At 36.2% G+C, this 15,788-nt stretch overlaps 1 protein-coding gene across 5 annotated transcripts; it reads left to right on the top strand.

The window, feature by feature from the left end:
* The first annotated feature begins 958 nt into the window (after nt 1–958).
* LOC121975070 (auxin response factor 2A-like) lies at nt 959–15,320 on the top strand. Of its 5 annotated transcripts, none has more exons than XR_006110213.1 (4): nt 959–1,459; nt 2,090–2,280; nt 2,390–2,575; nt 3,948–4,362. XR_006110213.1 is itself a non-coding variant. In XM_042526445.1 (4 exons), the coding sequence occupies exons 1-3, from the start codon at nt 1,297–1,299 to the stop codon at nt 2,559–2,561; spliced, it is 465 nt and encodes a 154-aa protein (XP_042382379.1). In that variant the 5' UTR covers nt 959–1,296; the 3' UTR covers nt 2,562–2,575; nt 3,948–4,362. The 5 variants fall into 5 exon arrangements, 3 of the variants coding, with proteins under 3 accessions (XP_042382379.1, XP_042382378.1, XP_042382377.1); XM_042526445.1 differs by having other exon boundaries at nt 959–1,398; XM_042526444.1 differs by lacking the exon at nt 3,948–4,362 and adding an exon at nt 15,258–15,320 and having other exon boundaries at nt 1,435–1,497.
* Nucleotides 15,321–15,788: the final 468 nt, after the last annotated feature.

Genomic DNA, 15,788 nt, shown 5'->3' with positions numbered 1-15,788 from the left:
GGTTTTATTGAAAACCATTGTTGTTCACCATAATTTTTTTTAAATGACAACGATATTTAAAAAACTGTTGTCTAATGTATGTCAAAGACAACGATTTTTAAAAAATTATTGTCTAATGTATATCAAAGACAACGGTTTTAAAAAACTGTTGTCTTTTAGCGTTGCTTACATGATAATATACAACAGTTTTATTAAACTGTTGTCTATTGAATGTTGTTGAATCCCAAAAAAATAATAGTTTTTTTAACTTCATGAAAAAAAACTCATGAACAAAGAGTTTTTTTGTTCGCGTGAGGCTAGGTCACTGATAATGAGCATTTTTATTAGTTATTTTGGCTCTTAGACTTAGTATTTTTACCTTCTCACAAGCTTAATTTGGTGTTTATATTATATTTTGTGAGTAGGAATTCATTTTGGACTTAATTATAAATTTTCTATAAATTATGGAATTTAATTGCATATTTTGATGTGGTTTTGTAGGAAATTCAAAGAACCATGGATTAGAGTTGAACCGGATCAAATTTGGCTTGATTTGGAGGTCAAATGAGGAAGATCAAGCTAAATTAATGTGGATCGTTGATCAAGATCCAGTGAAATCCTGCCCCTTCATTCAGATCTAAGTGATCCAGCCTTTCATCATGATTTAAAGCGATCTGGACCGTTGATCTAGAGCTTAAGGCATCCAAGGGTTCATTCAAGAAGTGGAGCTCTAATTCAAATCCAATCCAAAATTCCACTCTTCAAACACAATTTCAAAAGTCCAATTTCATCCTCTTAATGGATCCGGATCCCATTAACCCGAAATCTCAACTTCTATACCCAATATCCAAAATCCAAAAGTTTACTTTTAATCCTATTGGTTATTGGATTCGGATTCCTCCCCTTAACCCAAAACCCGAACCCATTAAGAAAACCCACCTCCCCTTTTCTTCCTCACGCACGGAACAGAACCCTGGAATCCCTCTTCTCGCGTGATTCTCTTCCTCGCGCCAAGCTAGGGCAGCGGCGACAACTCCCCACACCGCGCCTCCTTCTTCTTTCTTCTCTCTGGCCGGCGGCTTCTCCTTTGCTTTCACTGCCGCCGGCCGGCCAGCCAATACAGTCCACTCTTTTCTTCTTCTCAGATTCCAGAGGCGAGCGGCAGCAACAACTCGGCAAGGGGCAGCAACCTTCGGCGGCAGATCCGACCAACTCCACCTTGCCGGAGGGGTTCTCCGGCAAGAACCTTCACCTCCGGATGTTCTTTCTTCACTCCTGCCTTCTGGGGTTCAGGCGGCAGTAAGAAGAAGGCAGCAAATGGATTCATCTCCATTTTCGATCAGGTTCCAGCAGAGGGGTTCTCGCTGGAGGATTCGTTCATTGTCCCCATTTGTGTCGAAGAGTGCAGCGACCAGCAGAGTGAGCTACTGTCCAACGGTTTTAGGGGTTCCGAGCCGGGCCTTTCGTGTGATGGCGAAGGGTAGTCGTTGGTATTCAAGAATTGAAGTGTGGATTGTGGTTGGATAGGATTAGCTTAGTTTCTCTTATGTTTATTGTCAATTTACTTGTGTTGATGCTTATTGTTAATGCTTGTAGCTAATTTGATCTTTCATGTTTAAATTGCATTAATTACGTTTAATTAGTTTCACGCCTACAACGTGTTCGATGAATTGCTTCAACCAAGAGTTAGGTTTAATTTGATGCATTTTAGTTTGTTTAATTCTTGTTTTGTCTTGTTCTTAAAATTTCGTTAGGTTCTAGTTTTGATTGAATGCAATTAGGATAACTTCCACTTCTCTGTGACTCTTCAACAGTCTTTATGCTGCCTATGCTAGAACTGATAACTTCCATTAAAATCAAATGATTTCTCCCTTTTGCAGTAACACCCATTTAGTTCTTCACTTCTGACTGATTAATATCTTTCTAGTTCCTTTGCTTTTTGAATTTTGGTGTATATGCAAGATCCAATGATTTTAAATCACATTTTTAGATTTGACTTAATGTGTAGTGTCCATCTCCATTCAGTCCCTTAGTAGATCAAGAATGTCATGCTATAGAATGTACCACTTTTTTATTGGAGAAGATGATTTTGTTTCCATTTTGATATCAGGTTCATAAGCAGGGTGTTGCACTTGGAAGATCTGTTGACTTGACAAAGTTTGATGGTTATGACCAATTGATCGAGGAGTTAGATCAGCTATTTGAATTCAAAGGAGAATTGATGGCTCCAAATAAAAATTGGATGATTGTATTTACTGATAATGAGGATGATATGATGCTTGTTGGAGATGACCCTTGGCAGTAAGCATGCTTCAACATTCCTAATGTTCTTCTCTTATGTATATATATCTTCCATTTTCTATGTATAAAGTGGATATGTTGACAACTGGTGTTGTATAATTTTCTGCAGGGAATTTTGTGCTATGGTCCGTCAGATTTTTATATACACAAAAGAGGAGGTCCAGAAGATGGATTCAAGTACCTTGAACCCAAAAAATGAAGATTGTCCTGATATGAACGAGAATGTCAAGGAAACAAAAGGAAGTCAATCTGCATCATCATCTAATTCAAAAAACTCATAGGCTTATCCTGCAATGTAAGTAGGAATCTCTTTTTGTTTAATAAAAATTGCCATGATAATCATTTTATCCCATCATTTCCCAGGTTATTGAGATGTTTTATTTGAAAACTATGATAGGTTAGGTCCTTCTCCATTAATTCGACATTTGAAAGATAACTCCAACAGTTAATCCCCGAGTACTTCATACTCATATTACAGCTAGTCAAGTATTTATGCAACATGTTATCTGTCAATGAAAATTAAACTGCATCCTTTGCAAGAAAGACTGACAACTAGAAAAATAGTTCAATATCACTACTAGTATTTCATGTTTGGAAATTGATTTAAGCGAGAAGTTTGCAGGCTGATGACATCTTTGCCATGTGCAATTCAATCTTTGTAGGATCTTGAAGCACAAACAAAGTGATTGTTTGTGCTTTATCTAAGTGATTGTTTGAATAGTTTTATAGCATGCATCTTGACAATTAATATAATTTCGAAGATCACTATCAAGGAAGAATGTTCAAAGGAAAGTAAAGGTTAGGGAGAAGATCACATAATTAACTACACGGGTAAGTTTCCGTAAGAATTCAACTTTTTCTTGATCTATTCTTATGTAGTCCATGGTACACATTAAAGATTTCACTGTAGCTTATTTTAAGTATTCTAACATATAAATTAATACACTTCTGTGGATCCTCTAAACAATGTAAGTTGTGATGGATTGATATCCCTTTATGTTCCAAACCTTTGTTTTTTTTTGGAGCTTGTAATTTTCATTGCAAACAATCCATATGGTGTATGAATTACATTCAGTCCAATATAAACTTAGCACTTTCGCTTCAGAGGCAATTTATGGGTTTTATTCTACAATCATGTTTACTAATTGATCAGATTGATTAAGAAGGGCGTTGGAGTAGCTTGGTAAATTTGTTTTGCTAGGTTATGATAAATTAGCATTCAGCAGAATAGATGTTTGGATTTCTTCTTCAAATCACACAGTAATATTTCTCTTGTCATTGGTGAAACAATCAATCCACTCTCATTATAACTTCCACAATAGAAAATTTTATGTTATTTGCCTACTACTAATGCAGTTTAACTGATTTTACATTGACTGAACAAGGTTGATTTTATTTAGGTATCAAACTCTCCCATTTGTTTTAGATATTACATGTCTTGTTTGTTAATTTCTCCAAAACCATTATTTCTTAATTTTTTAACAAGGAAACTCATGTTAGCATAGTCATGATCAGAGCCCAATTATAGTTTACAATTATCTGAGTGTTATTGATTAATTGTTCTGTCCTTTTATTGATTAATTGTTCTGTCCTTTCTTCTGGTTCTTTTTTTTTTAAATGTGTGCACTCATTTAGATGGTTTATTATTCTTGTTGTGATGAATCCAGGTCTAGTGAAAATACTAAAGAAGTATGACAAGAGAACAGAAGCACTTATCAGGCAGCCCTTCATCGAAAAGGTGTTGCAGCAGCCATTCTTTACAACTGATCTCCTATACAAACTCGTGAAGGAGTGTGTGGCTATGCTCGACCACCTCTTCCCCAGCAACAACCTGTCAATTTCAGCAGAATGCGATGGACAAAATGGAGTGCCAAAGTCTGCACAATTAGGTGGGAGGGTTCCGGAGTTGGAGGAGATTAAATATATGCAGAGCTTATACATGAAGAGCACCGTAGCAGCGCTGCGGTCCTTGAAACAGATTAGGAGCAAAAGTTTAACAGTCAAAATAGATTAGAAAATCTCGTGTTATATTGTTCTACCTTTATTTTAATAGTGTTATCATTTTGTTAGTTGCTTATGAAATTTTGTTGGTTGCTTACGAAATTTCTTTAGAATGTTATAGATATTATTTTTTAATGTTACAAAATTGTATATTAAATTTTATTTTGAAATTTAGTATTTTGAATGATTTATAATATTAGAAAATTGTGTATTAATTTTTTTTATTTTTTATCTAAAAAAGATAACAATTTTTCACCGTTGTCATAGATAGTTTAAAACTGTTGTTAAAGACCCTATTATTAAAGGTAGACGCTCAAAGACAACGGTGAAAAACTGTTGTCTTTGAAGGAAAAGACAACGATTTTTCACCCTTGTAAAACTGTTGTCTTTGCCTTCAAAGACAAAGGTTAAAAACTGTTGTCTTTGGGCACCCCTTTTAACAACACGGCCTTTAACAACATTCCGAAAGGGGCTACGACAACGGTGAAAAACCGTTGTTGTTAGGCTTTTTTCTTGTAGTGGAACAACCTCAAATGGTCTTGCTCAATACACTCATAATGTATTAGTGTAATTTTATATTCAAGATAAACTAATACCAAATTATACTATGACCGTTCCAATGGATTGTCCCTATCCATCTTGGTCGCGAGCTACTATTTATAATTTATAAGAAACTGATAACATGATCTTCTGTGTGACACCACACACCATGTTATCTATAATATAAATTAAATGGACAACTACATTTAACATAAATAAAGACATTTGACCAATGTGATTCTTATTTCAAAATAAATGTTTATACAAAAAGCTAGGCTTTTAGTATACATCCTAACAATTTTCCACTTATATTAAAAGACTATGATGCCATAAATGTTGCCATACATCTGATTCCCAACCCCTCACTATGCCAATCAAAAGCTCTCGCCGGAAGGGCCTTAGTGAAAGGATTTGCCAGGTTATCTTATGATGAAATCTTGGCGACAACAACTTCTCATCGCTTTACGATGTCTTGTATCAGGTGGTACTTGCGCTCAATGTGTTACTTGCCTTATGGGTTCATGGTTCCTTTGAGTTTGCTACTGCACCACTATTATCACAATAAATTGTGATAATTTTGGGCTAACCGAGAATCACATCTAAGTCCATCAATAAGTTTCTGAGCTATACAACTTCTTTGGCTGGCTCAGAGGCTGCCACAAACAAAGCTTCCATGGTGGTGTCCGAAACGTATTTCTGCTTAACACTCCTCCATGTTATGGATCCACCTCCCAAAGTAAACACATATCCTGAGGTTGACTTACTATTGTCCCTATCTGATTAGAAATCCGAATCCATGTAACCCACAAGGAGCAAATCATCTGCCTAGTAAGCCAACGTATAATCTCTAGTCCTTCTTAGGTACTTTAATATATTCTTTACGGTAGTACAATGTCCCTGTCTTGGATCACTTTGATATCTGCTAACCATGGCCATGGCAAAATAGAAATCCGGTCTCGTACATAGCATTGCATACATTAGGCTTCCTACAGCCGAAGCATAAGGAACTGCCTTCATGTCCTCTATCTCCTTTGATGTTTTAGGACACATCTTTTTAGATAAATTTACTCCATGCCGAAAAGGTAAAAGACCTTTCTTAGAGTTTTGCATGCTAAAACGAGCTAGGATAGTATCGATGTATGAAGCTTGAGATAAGTACAACATTCTTTGTTAGAGTGTATAGTAAAAGTCTAGCTTTTTGTATAAATATTTATTTTGAAATAAGAATCACATTGGTCAAATGTCTACATTTATGCTAAGTGTAGTTGTCTATTTAATTTATATTGTAGATAACATGGTGTGAGGTGACAGACAGAAGATCATATTATCAGTTCCTTATAAATTATAAATAGTAGCTCAAAACTAAGATGGAATGGGATAAACCATTAGAGTGGTTGTAGTGTAATTTGGTATTAGTTTATCTTGACTATAAAATTACACTAGTACACTATGAGTGTATTAAGCAGGACCATTTAAGGTAGTTTCTTTTTATACTGACTACATAAAAGAACAAAACCTCTGTTATTATGGAATTACGTACTCTTAATCATGATATAATAATAAACAAGTATACTTAATATTTATTTGTTTAATTTATCAAAGGGTGAGATTTAGATTGTTAAATCAATAGGCCCAATAAGTTGGGAAATGATATTATTTATATGGTGTGTTGTTGATTATAGAATAAAATTGTGTCCTAGTAATCTAGGTTGATGATGTCCCCTTGAGGAGCTCATAAGGATTGCCATGTAAATCCTGCAGGTGGACATAGTCCGACATGATGATAAGGTTGAGTGGTACTACTCTTTGAGCTAGATATTAAATAAGTGAGTTGTCTGTAACTCATTTAATTAGTGGACATTTGATATCTTAAATATAGGTCATGATAAGAAGGAGCTCATATTGTAATATCAGATTGGTATGGTAGTGCAATAATAACTCTTTAGTGGTATGAGCTATTATTGATGAACTTGAGTTGAGTGTTCGGGGCGAACACGGGTAGCTCAAGCTCATGGGGAGACCAAAACCAACTACTCTTCTCGGTCCCTATTGTAGCCTCTTATTTATAAAGCCTTATATCTATCCAAAGCCCAGCTTCATAACCAAGCTTAGGGGTCGGTAACATCCTTGCTTGGAGCCCAAGCAACGTGCCGACCAAGCGAAGCTTGGAGCTCAAGCTAGGGCCGACCAAGCCTTGCTTGGTGCCCAAGCAAGGGGCCGACCATAGAAGAAAAGAAAATTAAAAGGAAGTTTTTATTTTGTTAAAAACTTTCCTTTTATGATGTTTTCCACATGATTTTAAAAGAGAGTTTTAAATTTTAAAAATCTTTCCTTTTATAGCTTTCTACAAAGGATTAAAAGAGAGATTTGAAATCTTTCCTTATTTGTAGTTATCTATAATGTTTAAAAGAAAGGTTTTATTTTTTAAACTTTCCTTTTTTGTAACCATGATATAAAAGGAGTTTTATTTTAAATCTTTTCTTTTATAGATATCCATTAAAGGATTTAAAAGAGAGTGATTTTAATTTATAAAACATTCCTTTTATAACTATCCACAAAAAGGATTTTAGAAGAGTGATTTTATTTTTTTTAAAAAAATCTTTCCTTGCTCGGAGCACAAGATTGTGGCCGGCCATGCCATGATAGAAAAGGAAGTTTTATTTTTTGTTATAAAACATTCATTTTTTGCAATCACCAAAGAATATAAAAGAAGAGGAGGTAGTGCCTTATGTGAGAATATACATCTCTTATTCCTCTTCTCTATTCCTTGTGGCCGACTCTCCCTTCTCTCCTTTTCATCTTCTTTGTGGCTGGCGGCATCAAGCTTTGGAGAGACATTAGTGGCCGGTTGCTTGGAGAAGAAGAAGAAAAAAGTGAAAGAGGTATTGCATCCTAGTATCCTTTGGTGGAAGGTGGCCGAAACTTGGAAGCAAAGGAAAGAGCTTGGGTGGATTTCATCTTGGTAGATCGTCGACCACACGACGTCCAAGAGAAGGAGAGGAATATAGCAAAAGATCAAGAGGTCTATAAGCTACAAAAGGTATAACTAGTTATTAGTTTCTGCATCATAACCAGTTCATCTTTTGTATAGATCTTGAAAAACCAAACATAAGAGGTTATCGGTTTTAGGTTATCATTTTGTTATCGATTTTATTTTTTCAATTTCATGTTTCGATAATGTGTATCTATTGAGGTCTCTATCGTTAAACCTAGTTTACTGTAAGAAGTTAAATATCTGATTTCTTTGAAAGGCTTTGTCCAGGAAGTGGTGGATGATCCCATACCCAAGAAGGCCTAGTGCCTCGCCATGTTTAACCTGGAAGCCGATCTTTAAAATAGATATATGATTAACTTCTGTAATATGGTTTAACATAGGAAGATCACATCGGTTAAACTTGGAGTAAAAATGTTAAGTATCGTTTCCAATCCAAGTTTAACTTCCGAAGGACAATTTGGATTAATAATGTTAAGCATCGTTTGCAATTCAAATTTAACTTCAGTAGAACACATGGGTAGCTAGGATAGTTCTATGCTTGTATAAATTTTTATACAAGGGAACTAGAACGGTATTCCGAGTAGCAACCAATATTCTTTTCTTGAGATCCCTTATTACTTTGATCCCAATAATATATCCACATTCTCCCAAGTCCTTCATATCAAACTTCTTGGACAACCATACCCTTACGTCTGACAACACTTTGACATTGTTGTCAATGAGCAAAATATCTTCTCGTATAGTGCAAGAAATACCACCACGTTTCATCACTCTTCTTGTATACACAAGACTCATCCGAACACTGAATGAATCCATAAGACTGGATCACTTCATTAAACCGGGTGTTCCAAGATCTTGAAGCTTGCTTCAGTTCATAAATAGAACGATTGAGCTTACATACAAGATGCTCTTTGCCCTTCGCAATGAATCCCTCTAGTTGCTTCATATGGATGTTTTCTTCAAGACTTCCATTAAGGAAAGCTGTCTTGACATCCATTTGCCAAATCTCATAATCCATATGAGTGGCAATAGATAAAAGAATTCGGATAGACTTAAGCATGACTACTGGCGAAAAGGTTTCCTCATAATCGATTCCCTCTTTCTGAGTATACCCTTTTGCAACAAGCCTTGCTTTGAAGGTTTCTACCTTCCCGTCTATCCCTCTTTCTCTTTTGTAGACCCATTTACACCCAATGACTTTTACACCATTTGGTGGTTCTACAAGCTCCCAGACTTGATTAGAATACATAGATTCTATTTCAGAGTTCATTGCATTTTGCCAAGATGCGACATATTTATCTTGGAATGCTTCATCATATTTGCAGGGATCAAGTTCATGTTCACCAAGAATCAAGTACAAAGACTCTTCCAAAAACATGAATCTATCAGGTTGCCGAACAACCCTCCCACTACGATGTGACACTGCTTGTAATAGTGCATCATTTGTGACACATGTTGCAGTTTCTTATGGTATCTCATCTTGTACCGTTGGTACTAAAATAGACGCGTCTTCTCTTATTTCTACAAGAAAAATTTTACTCATAAGCTTGTGGTTCATTACATAGTCCTCTTCCAAAAATCAGGCATTGGTGCTAACAATGACCTTCAGATCTTTAGGACTATAATATAAACCACCATTCGTTCTTTTAGGATAACCCACAAACAAGCGAACTTTTGTACATGATTCCAACTTATCAGTGTCTCCCTTCAGCACATGTGCTACACCCATTCCACAATTCTATGAGAGTAGAGGGTACATGTTGGGTTTTTCGGGCCGCAAAAACCGCTTTTTACGTTGCGAAAACCCCGAAATTCCCATGCCACGGATCCGTGCGAAGAAATAAAATTTCATATACATGTTTCTAAGCCTATATCTACTTTAGATCTACAATATAAAGAGGTTGCTATTGATGCGAAGCCCTTCGCGTAATCCCGCTCGTCCAAGGTTCGCCGGATCTCGAGAGTATCAAAGTAGATACTCCTCTATGTGTATCCACACGAACAACTCGATGGAGTGAACCTCTAAGGATGTGCTAGTAACCATAGAAGATCAGTAATGGTGGAGGAGAGGGAGAGAAGATGAGAGCTTGAGGAAGAAGATGGAGTTACAAAAACAAAATTGAAACTCCACAAGCACTAAAAAGTGGCCGGCCACTTTTCATGAGGAGTTATATACTCCATGGAATTTCAAGAGTCAAAAACTCTTGATCTCCCTCATGAGGTGGCACACCATGAAGTGGTCTTGATGATGTGGCACATCATCATAAGCCCACTTAATGTCAACTCACCAATAAGGTGGCAAATGGTCAAGTTAAACTTGACCCTTCATCTTCCTCTCAAGTCAAGTCAAACTTGACCACTTCTCTCCCTTGGTTTATCTAATCTAACCATTGGTTCAAGTCAATTTTAATTTAATGAATCTCTATTCATTGAATTAAATTAATTAAATGAGTCTAAGTCCAAATTAGACTCACTTAACACAAGAACCAAATTGAGTCCAACTCAATTAGCTCAATTTGGATTACTCTTAATCCAATTTGGTTCATCACATGAACCTAATCCTTTAGGTTCATCAAATGAACTTAATCTCCATCTAATTGCCCTTTGTGTGTGACCCTATAGGTTCTTGTAATGTTGGCAATGCTCCTAAACCCATTTAGAAGCATAAGTAATGAGTGGTATCTAGCAACACATCATTACTACCCAAGTTATAAGAATGTTGAGATCCAACATCACCTTGTGACTACTAATTGTGACTTCTCACAATATATGACAAGTGTCCTTCTATCCTTGACATCTAGATTGATCAATGTGAGGCATAGACCGTGTCATCCTCTAATCAATCTAAATCTTGAATCTCAAGTAGACTCACTCAATCAAATGAGCTCAACATCTCATATTGACTCATTTGGGCAAGGCCATGCACTTAGTGGTCTCACTCTATCAAGAATATCAATGTCTCTCCCGTCATATAGGAGGGATAGATCCCATCGACATCAATCACATCCCTCTGCATAATTCGTTACATACCCAGTAATGGCCTTTATAGTCCACACAGTTACGGGTGACGTTTGATGAAACCAAAGTACGTAACTCCTTATGTAGGGAACCATGATGACTTCAGGTCCAAGGACTAGTAGTCATACTAATAACCACATGAGAAAGTATATGACACTCATATAACGATCTATGATACTTTCTCATGGAGGGTCATTCAGTATACATTCTCTAATGCATACCCATGTGTCAACTTGATATCTCCATATCCATGAATTGTGAGATCAAGTCATCGAGTTGACCTACATGTTAGTCTCGTCGTATTAACATTATCCCTGAATGTTAATACTTGACTAGGAATGATTAAGAGTAGTGTTACCTATATCATCTCACTATCGATTCAACCAATCGATTGATATACGTAAGAACTTTCTACGCAAGGACACTGTTATACTTAGTTATTAGGCACCAATACAAGTAAGTATAATAACCAAAACAAATGCCTTTATTAATATACAAGAATATGATACAATGAGTCCATACAACAATCATCAAATGATTGGCTCTAGGGCTCTAACTAACAATCTCCCACTAGCACTAGTGCCAATCAGTGAAGGCCCTAAGGCCTAATGACCTAGTGTGACCATCATTCTTTCTCTGTGCCAAAGCCTTGGTCAAGGGATCTACGATGTTAGCCTCTGTGGGTACTCAGCAAATCTTCACATCTCCTCTCTCGATAATCTCTCTAGTGAGATGGAAGCGTCGTAGTATGTGTTTGGTTCGCTGGTGTGAGAGAGGTTCCTTAGCCTGTGCTATTGCTCCATTATTGTCACAATAGAGCTCTATGGGATCAGCTATACTAGGAACTACCCCAAGCTCAGTAATGAACTTGCGGATCCAAACTGCCTCCTTTGCTGCTTCTGATGCAGCAATATACTCGGCCTCTGTTGTAGAATCAGCAACTGTGTCCTGCTTCAAACTCTTCCAGCTCACAGCACCACCATTTATGCAAAACATGAACCCTGACTGTGATCGATAATCATCCTGGTCGGTCTGGAAGCTGGCATCACTGTAACCCTTTACATCTAGCTCATTATCGCCTCCATATATCAAGAAATATTCTTTAGTCCTTCTCAAGTACTTAAGAATATTCTTGACTGCTATCCAGTGACTTTCACCTGGATCTGACTGGTATCTGCTCGTCATGCTCAAAGCATACAAGAAATTAGGACGAGTACATTGCATGGCGTACATGATTGTAACACCCATAGAGTACTTAGCAAGATTTTAGATATTTTTATCATGAATAAAAATAGGCCTTATGTGAAAATTTCAAAAAGAATAAAAATAAACTAGAACCAAAAAGAGAGATGACCAAGGCTTGAACCTTGGATCTCTTACTAGATATATGCATGTGTTAACCAATAGACCAAGAGAAATTATTGTTAAAGAAAGAAGTGACAATATAGTTAAGGGTAAGAAAAGAGATTTTTCATTGAGAAGGAGAAGTTAGAGTTGCCTTCCCCCTCTCAAAAGAAAAGAGGATTCTTGCTTCCTCTTCTCATTAAGGAGAAGAAAAAGAAAGGAGAAGGAAAAGTACATTTTCCCTTCCTCCTCTCATGATGAATAAAAGGGAAAATTAAAGAGGAAAACTCATTTGCTCCTCTTCCTCCTCCCTCCTCCTCCTCACCGTGACCAAGACCTTCCCCCACCTCTCCTTGCCGAAATCAAAACAAAAAAAAACAAAGAAGACCCCTCTCTAGGAAGGCTCCACAAGAAAGATTCCTTTTCCTTAAGCAAATAAGGATGTAAGTATTCCCTCACCTATGGTACAAGTTGCTTACGGTATTCTCGAAAGATTTGAACTCTTAGAATTAGAAATAAAATGAAGAGAAGAAACCATGCTTATGTACTTTAGTAGGTTATGATATGAATTTAGTTAGAAAAGAAATTATGTGTGTGATGTTAAATTGATCTTCTTATTAAGATGTTTATTGACCTTCTTTTCTTTTATAAGGTTCGGCCATGATAAAAAGTATAGAGTTCATGAGGCTTAAAACCTAATCTAACATGCTTATAGATTTATTTATGATGTGTTATGAAATTTGTTAGAGATTCATGTTCATATGTTGTTTAGAAGTTGTGTTCTTGCTTTTGTAAGTTTCGGCCATGATAAAGATATAGAGTTTATGAGGCTTAAACCTTAATCTAACATGCTTATAGATTTATTTATGATGTGTTATGAAATTTGTTAGAGATTCATGTTCATATGTTGTTTAGAAGTTGTGTTCTTACTTGAGAAAGTTTCGGCCATGATAAAAGTATAGAGTTCATGAGGCTTAAAACCTAATCTAACATGCTTATAGATTTATTTATGATGTGTTATGAAATTTGTTAGAGATTCATGCTCATATGTTGTTTAGAAGTTGTGTTCTTGCTTTTGTAAGTTTCGGCCATGATAAAAATATAGAGTTTATGAGGCTTAAACCTTAATCTAACATGCTCATGGAATTAATTAGGATGTGTTATGAAATTGGCTAGAGATTCATGTTCATATGTTGTTTAGAAATTATGTTTTTGCTTGAGGAAGTTTCGGCCATGATGGAAATATTAGGGTTCATGAAACTCAAAACCTAAATTAGTATGCTCATAGACCTCCATGTGATATGTAATGAAATTAACTAAGAGATTTATGTTTACATGTTGCTCATAATTTTATTTCTTAGTTGTGAAGTTTCGGCCATGATAGTGATTTAGGGTTTCTTAAAGCTCCAAATCTAATTTAGCATGTCCATAGGCTTCCTTGTGATATGTTATCAAATTTGCTAGGTATTCATGTTAAAAGATTTCTTAGAAGTCTACTTCTTGTTGCATGATGTTTCGGCTATGATAACTTTTAGGGTTCATGAAGCACAAAACCTAAGTTAGTATGCTCATAGGCTTCTTGATGATATGCTATAAAATGGGATAGAAACTTATACTTATACGTTGCTTAGAAATTCATTTCTTACATGATGAAGTTTCGGCCATGATTAATCCTTAGGGTTCATGAAGCTCCAAACCTAATTTAGTATGCTCATAGATTTCTCTATGATATATGATGGAATTAGCTAGGTGTTCATGTTACATGTTGTTTAGAAGTTTATATTCTTGGCTTATGAAGGTTCGTCCATGATCAGATTTTAGGGTTCATGAAGTTCAAAACCTAAGCTAGCATGCTCATAGACTTCCTTATGATATGTTATCAATTTGGCTAAGTATTTATGTTCATATTTTGCTTGGAAGTTTTACTCCTTGTTATATGATGTTTCGGCTATGATAAAGTGTTAGGGTTCATGAAACTCGAAACCTAATTTAGTATGTTCATAGACTTCTTATGATATGTTATGAGATTTGCTAAGTATTCATGTTGTATGTTGTTTAGGAGTATTCTTTGTTATGAACTTTCGGCCATGACTATGACTTAGAATTCAAGAAAGTTTTAAACTTAAACTTAGCAAGCCATGAATTTTCCTTATGATATGTTTAGGTTTAAGTATGCATGATTTATGATAAGATCAGTCACATGTTGATTATGTATGTACGAAATATGCATGATGTGATCCTTATGATGATTATGTACACAAGCATGTATGATTTCAATATGTTGTATGCTCATCTATGTAAGCTTAGGAACCAAGCATGATAATGATTTCATATGATGGCCATGTGCCAAGAATGCATTCCTTATGATATGATAAGAAAATGGCAAAGAGTTGCTTCCCTTAAGTTGGGATTAAGAGCACTCTTCTTGTTAAGACAAGAGCATGACCTTATGATGATATGATATGACGATTATAATGATATGATATGCATGACATGTACTTTACTTTGTATGACTTGTACCAAGGGTGGGCTCCATAAGCGCCCTTAGACCGAGGGACTATGAACGGGTCTAGTAAAAAGGGATGGGCTCCTTAGTACGCCCCTAGACCGACGGACTATGAACGGGTCTAGATCCCTAGTAGGTTCGAGGCTAGCTACCCTGTCCTAGGGATTGCGCGCATTTATGTATGTATGTGGTACAATCCGGGCCCTCATGATGATGATATTATGTTCAAATATTAAAAGATATGTATAAAGACATCTTGCACTCGACATGGCATATGTTTTAAAAAAAAAGACATTTTTGCATAATGCACCCATTCATATATGATATGTCTCTTTCTATGTTCCATGATATGTTATGCTTCTCATGATCTAATTCATATGATTCCTTTGTTTATGATATGTTAGAAACATGTTTCATAAGGATATGTTATGATAAGAAACTATGCTCACATATTGATGATTATGTTTTCATTGATGATATGCTTGTATAATTTTGCTTGAGATACGGATTTTTGTGAGTAGGAAAGAATCTTACTGAGCTCGTGTGCTCATAGCTTACTTCCTTGTACCACAGATAAAGGCAAGGGATGGATGACCTAAGGGAGCTGCAGGGGAGGCAAGGAGGTGCGTGTGGCAGTGGCTCGGCTGAGACCAATAAGACCTGCTATAATGTTTTGTTATGTTTGACATGAACCATTGTATTTACGTTACATTCCAGTATAACTCTATGACATTTCCGCTGCTTTATGTTATAAGAAAGAATTTTTGAATATGTATGTATCCTGGAATAGTTAAGTAAGTAAGTAGCCCCGTCCCTTAGAGTAGCAGGGAGGGCGGGCGTTACAATGATAGATCCTATGGCTGAGGCATAAGGGATCTGATCCATGCGGTCTCTCTCCTCTCTAGAAGAGGGACCTTGAGTCTTCGAAAGACTCATGTCATGTGACATCGACAGAAATCCCTTCTTGGAGTTCTGCATGGCAAACCGAAGGAGTACCTTGTCAATATATGTACTTGACTTAGGCCAAGCAACCTTTTAAATCTATCTCTATAGATCTGTATGCCTAGAATGCGGGATGCTTCACCTAAGTCTTTCATTGAGAAA

This window comes from Zingiber officinale, chromosome 4B, assembly GCF_018446385.1.
Source record: "Zingiber officinale cultivar Zhangliang chromosome 4B, Zo_v1.1, whole genome shotgun sequence".
In the NCBI taxonomy this organism is placed as follows: Eukaryota; Viridiplantae; Streptophyta; class Magnoliopsida; order Zingiberales; family Zingiberaceae; genus Zingiber; species Zingiber officinale.
This window is presented reverse-complemented; position numbering and strand designations above follow the sequence as displayed.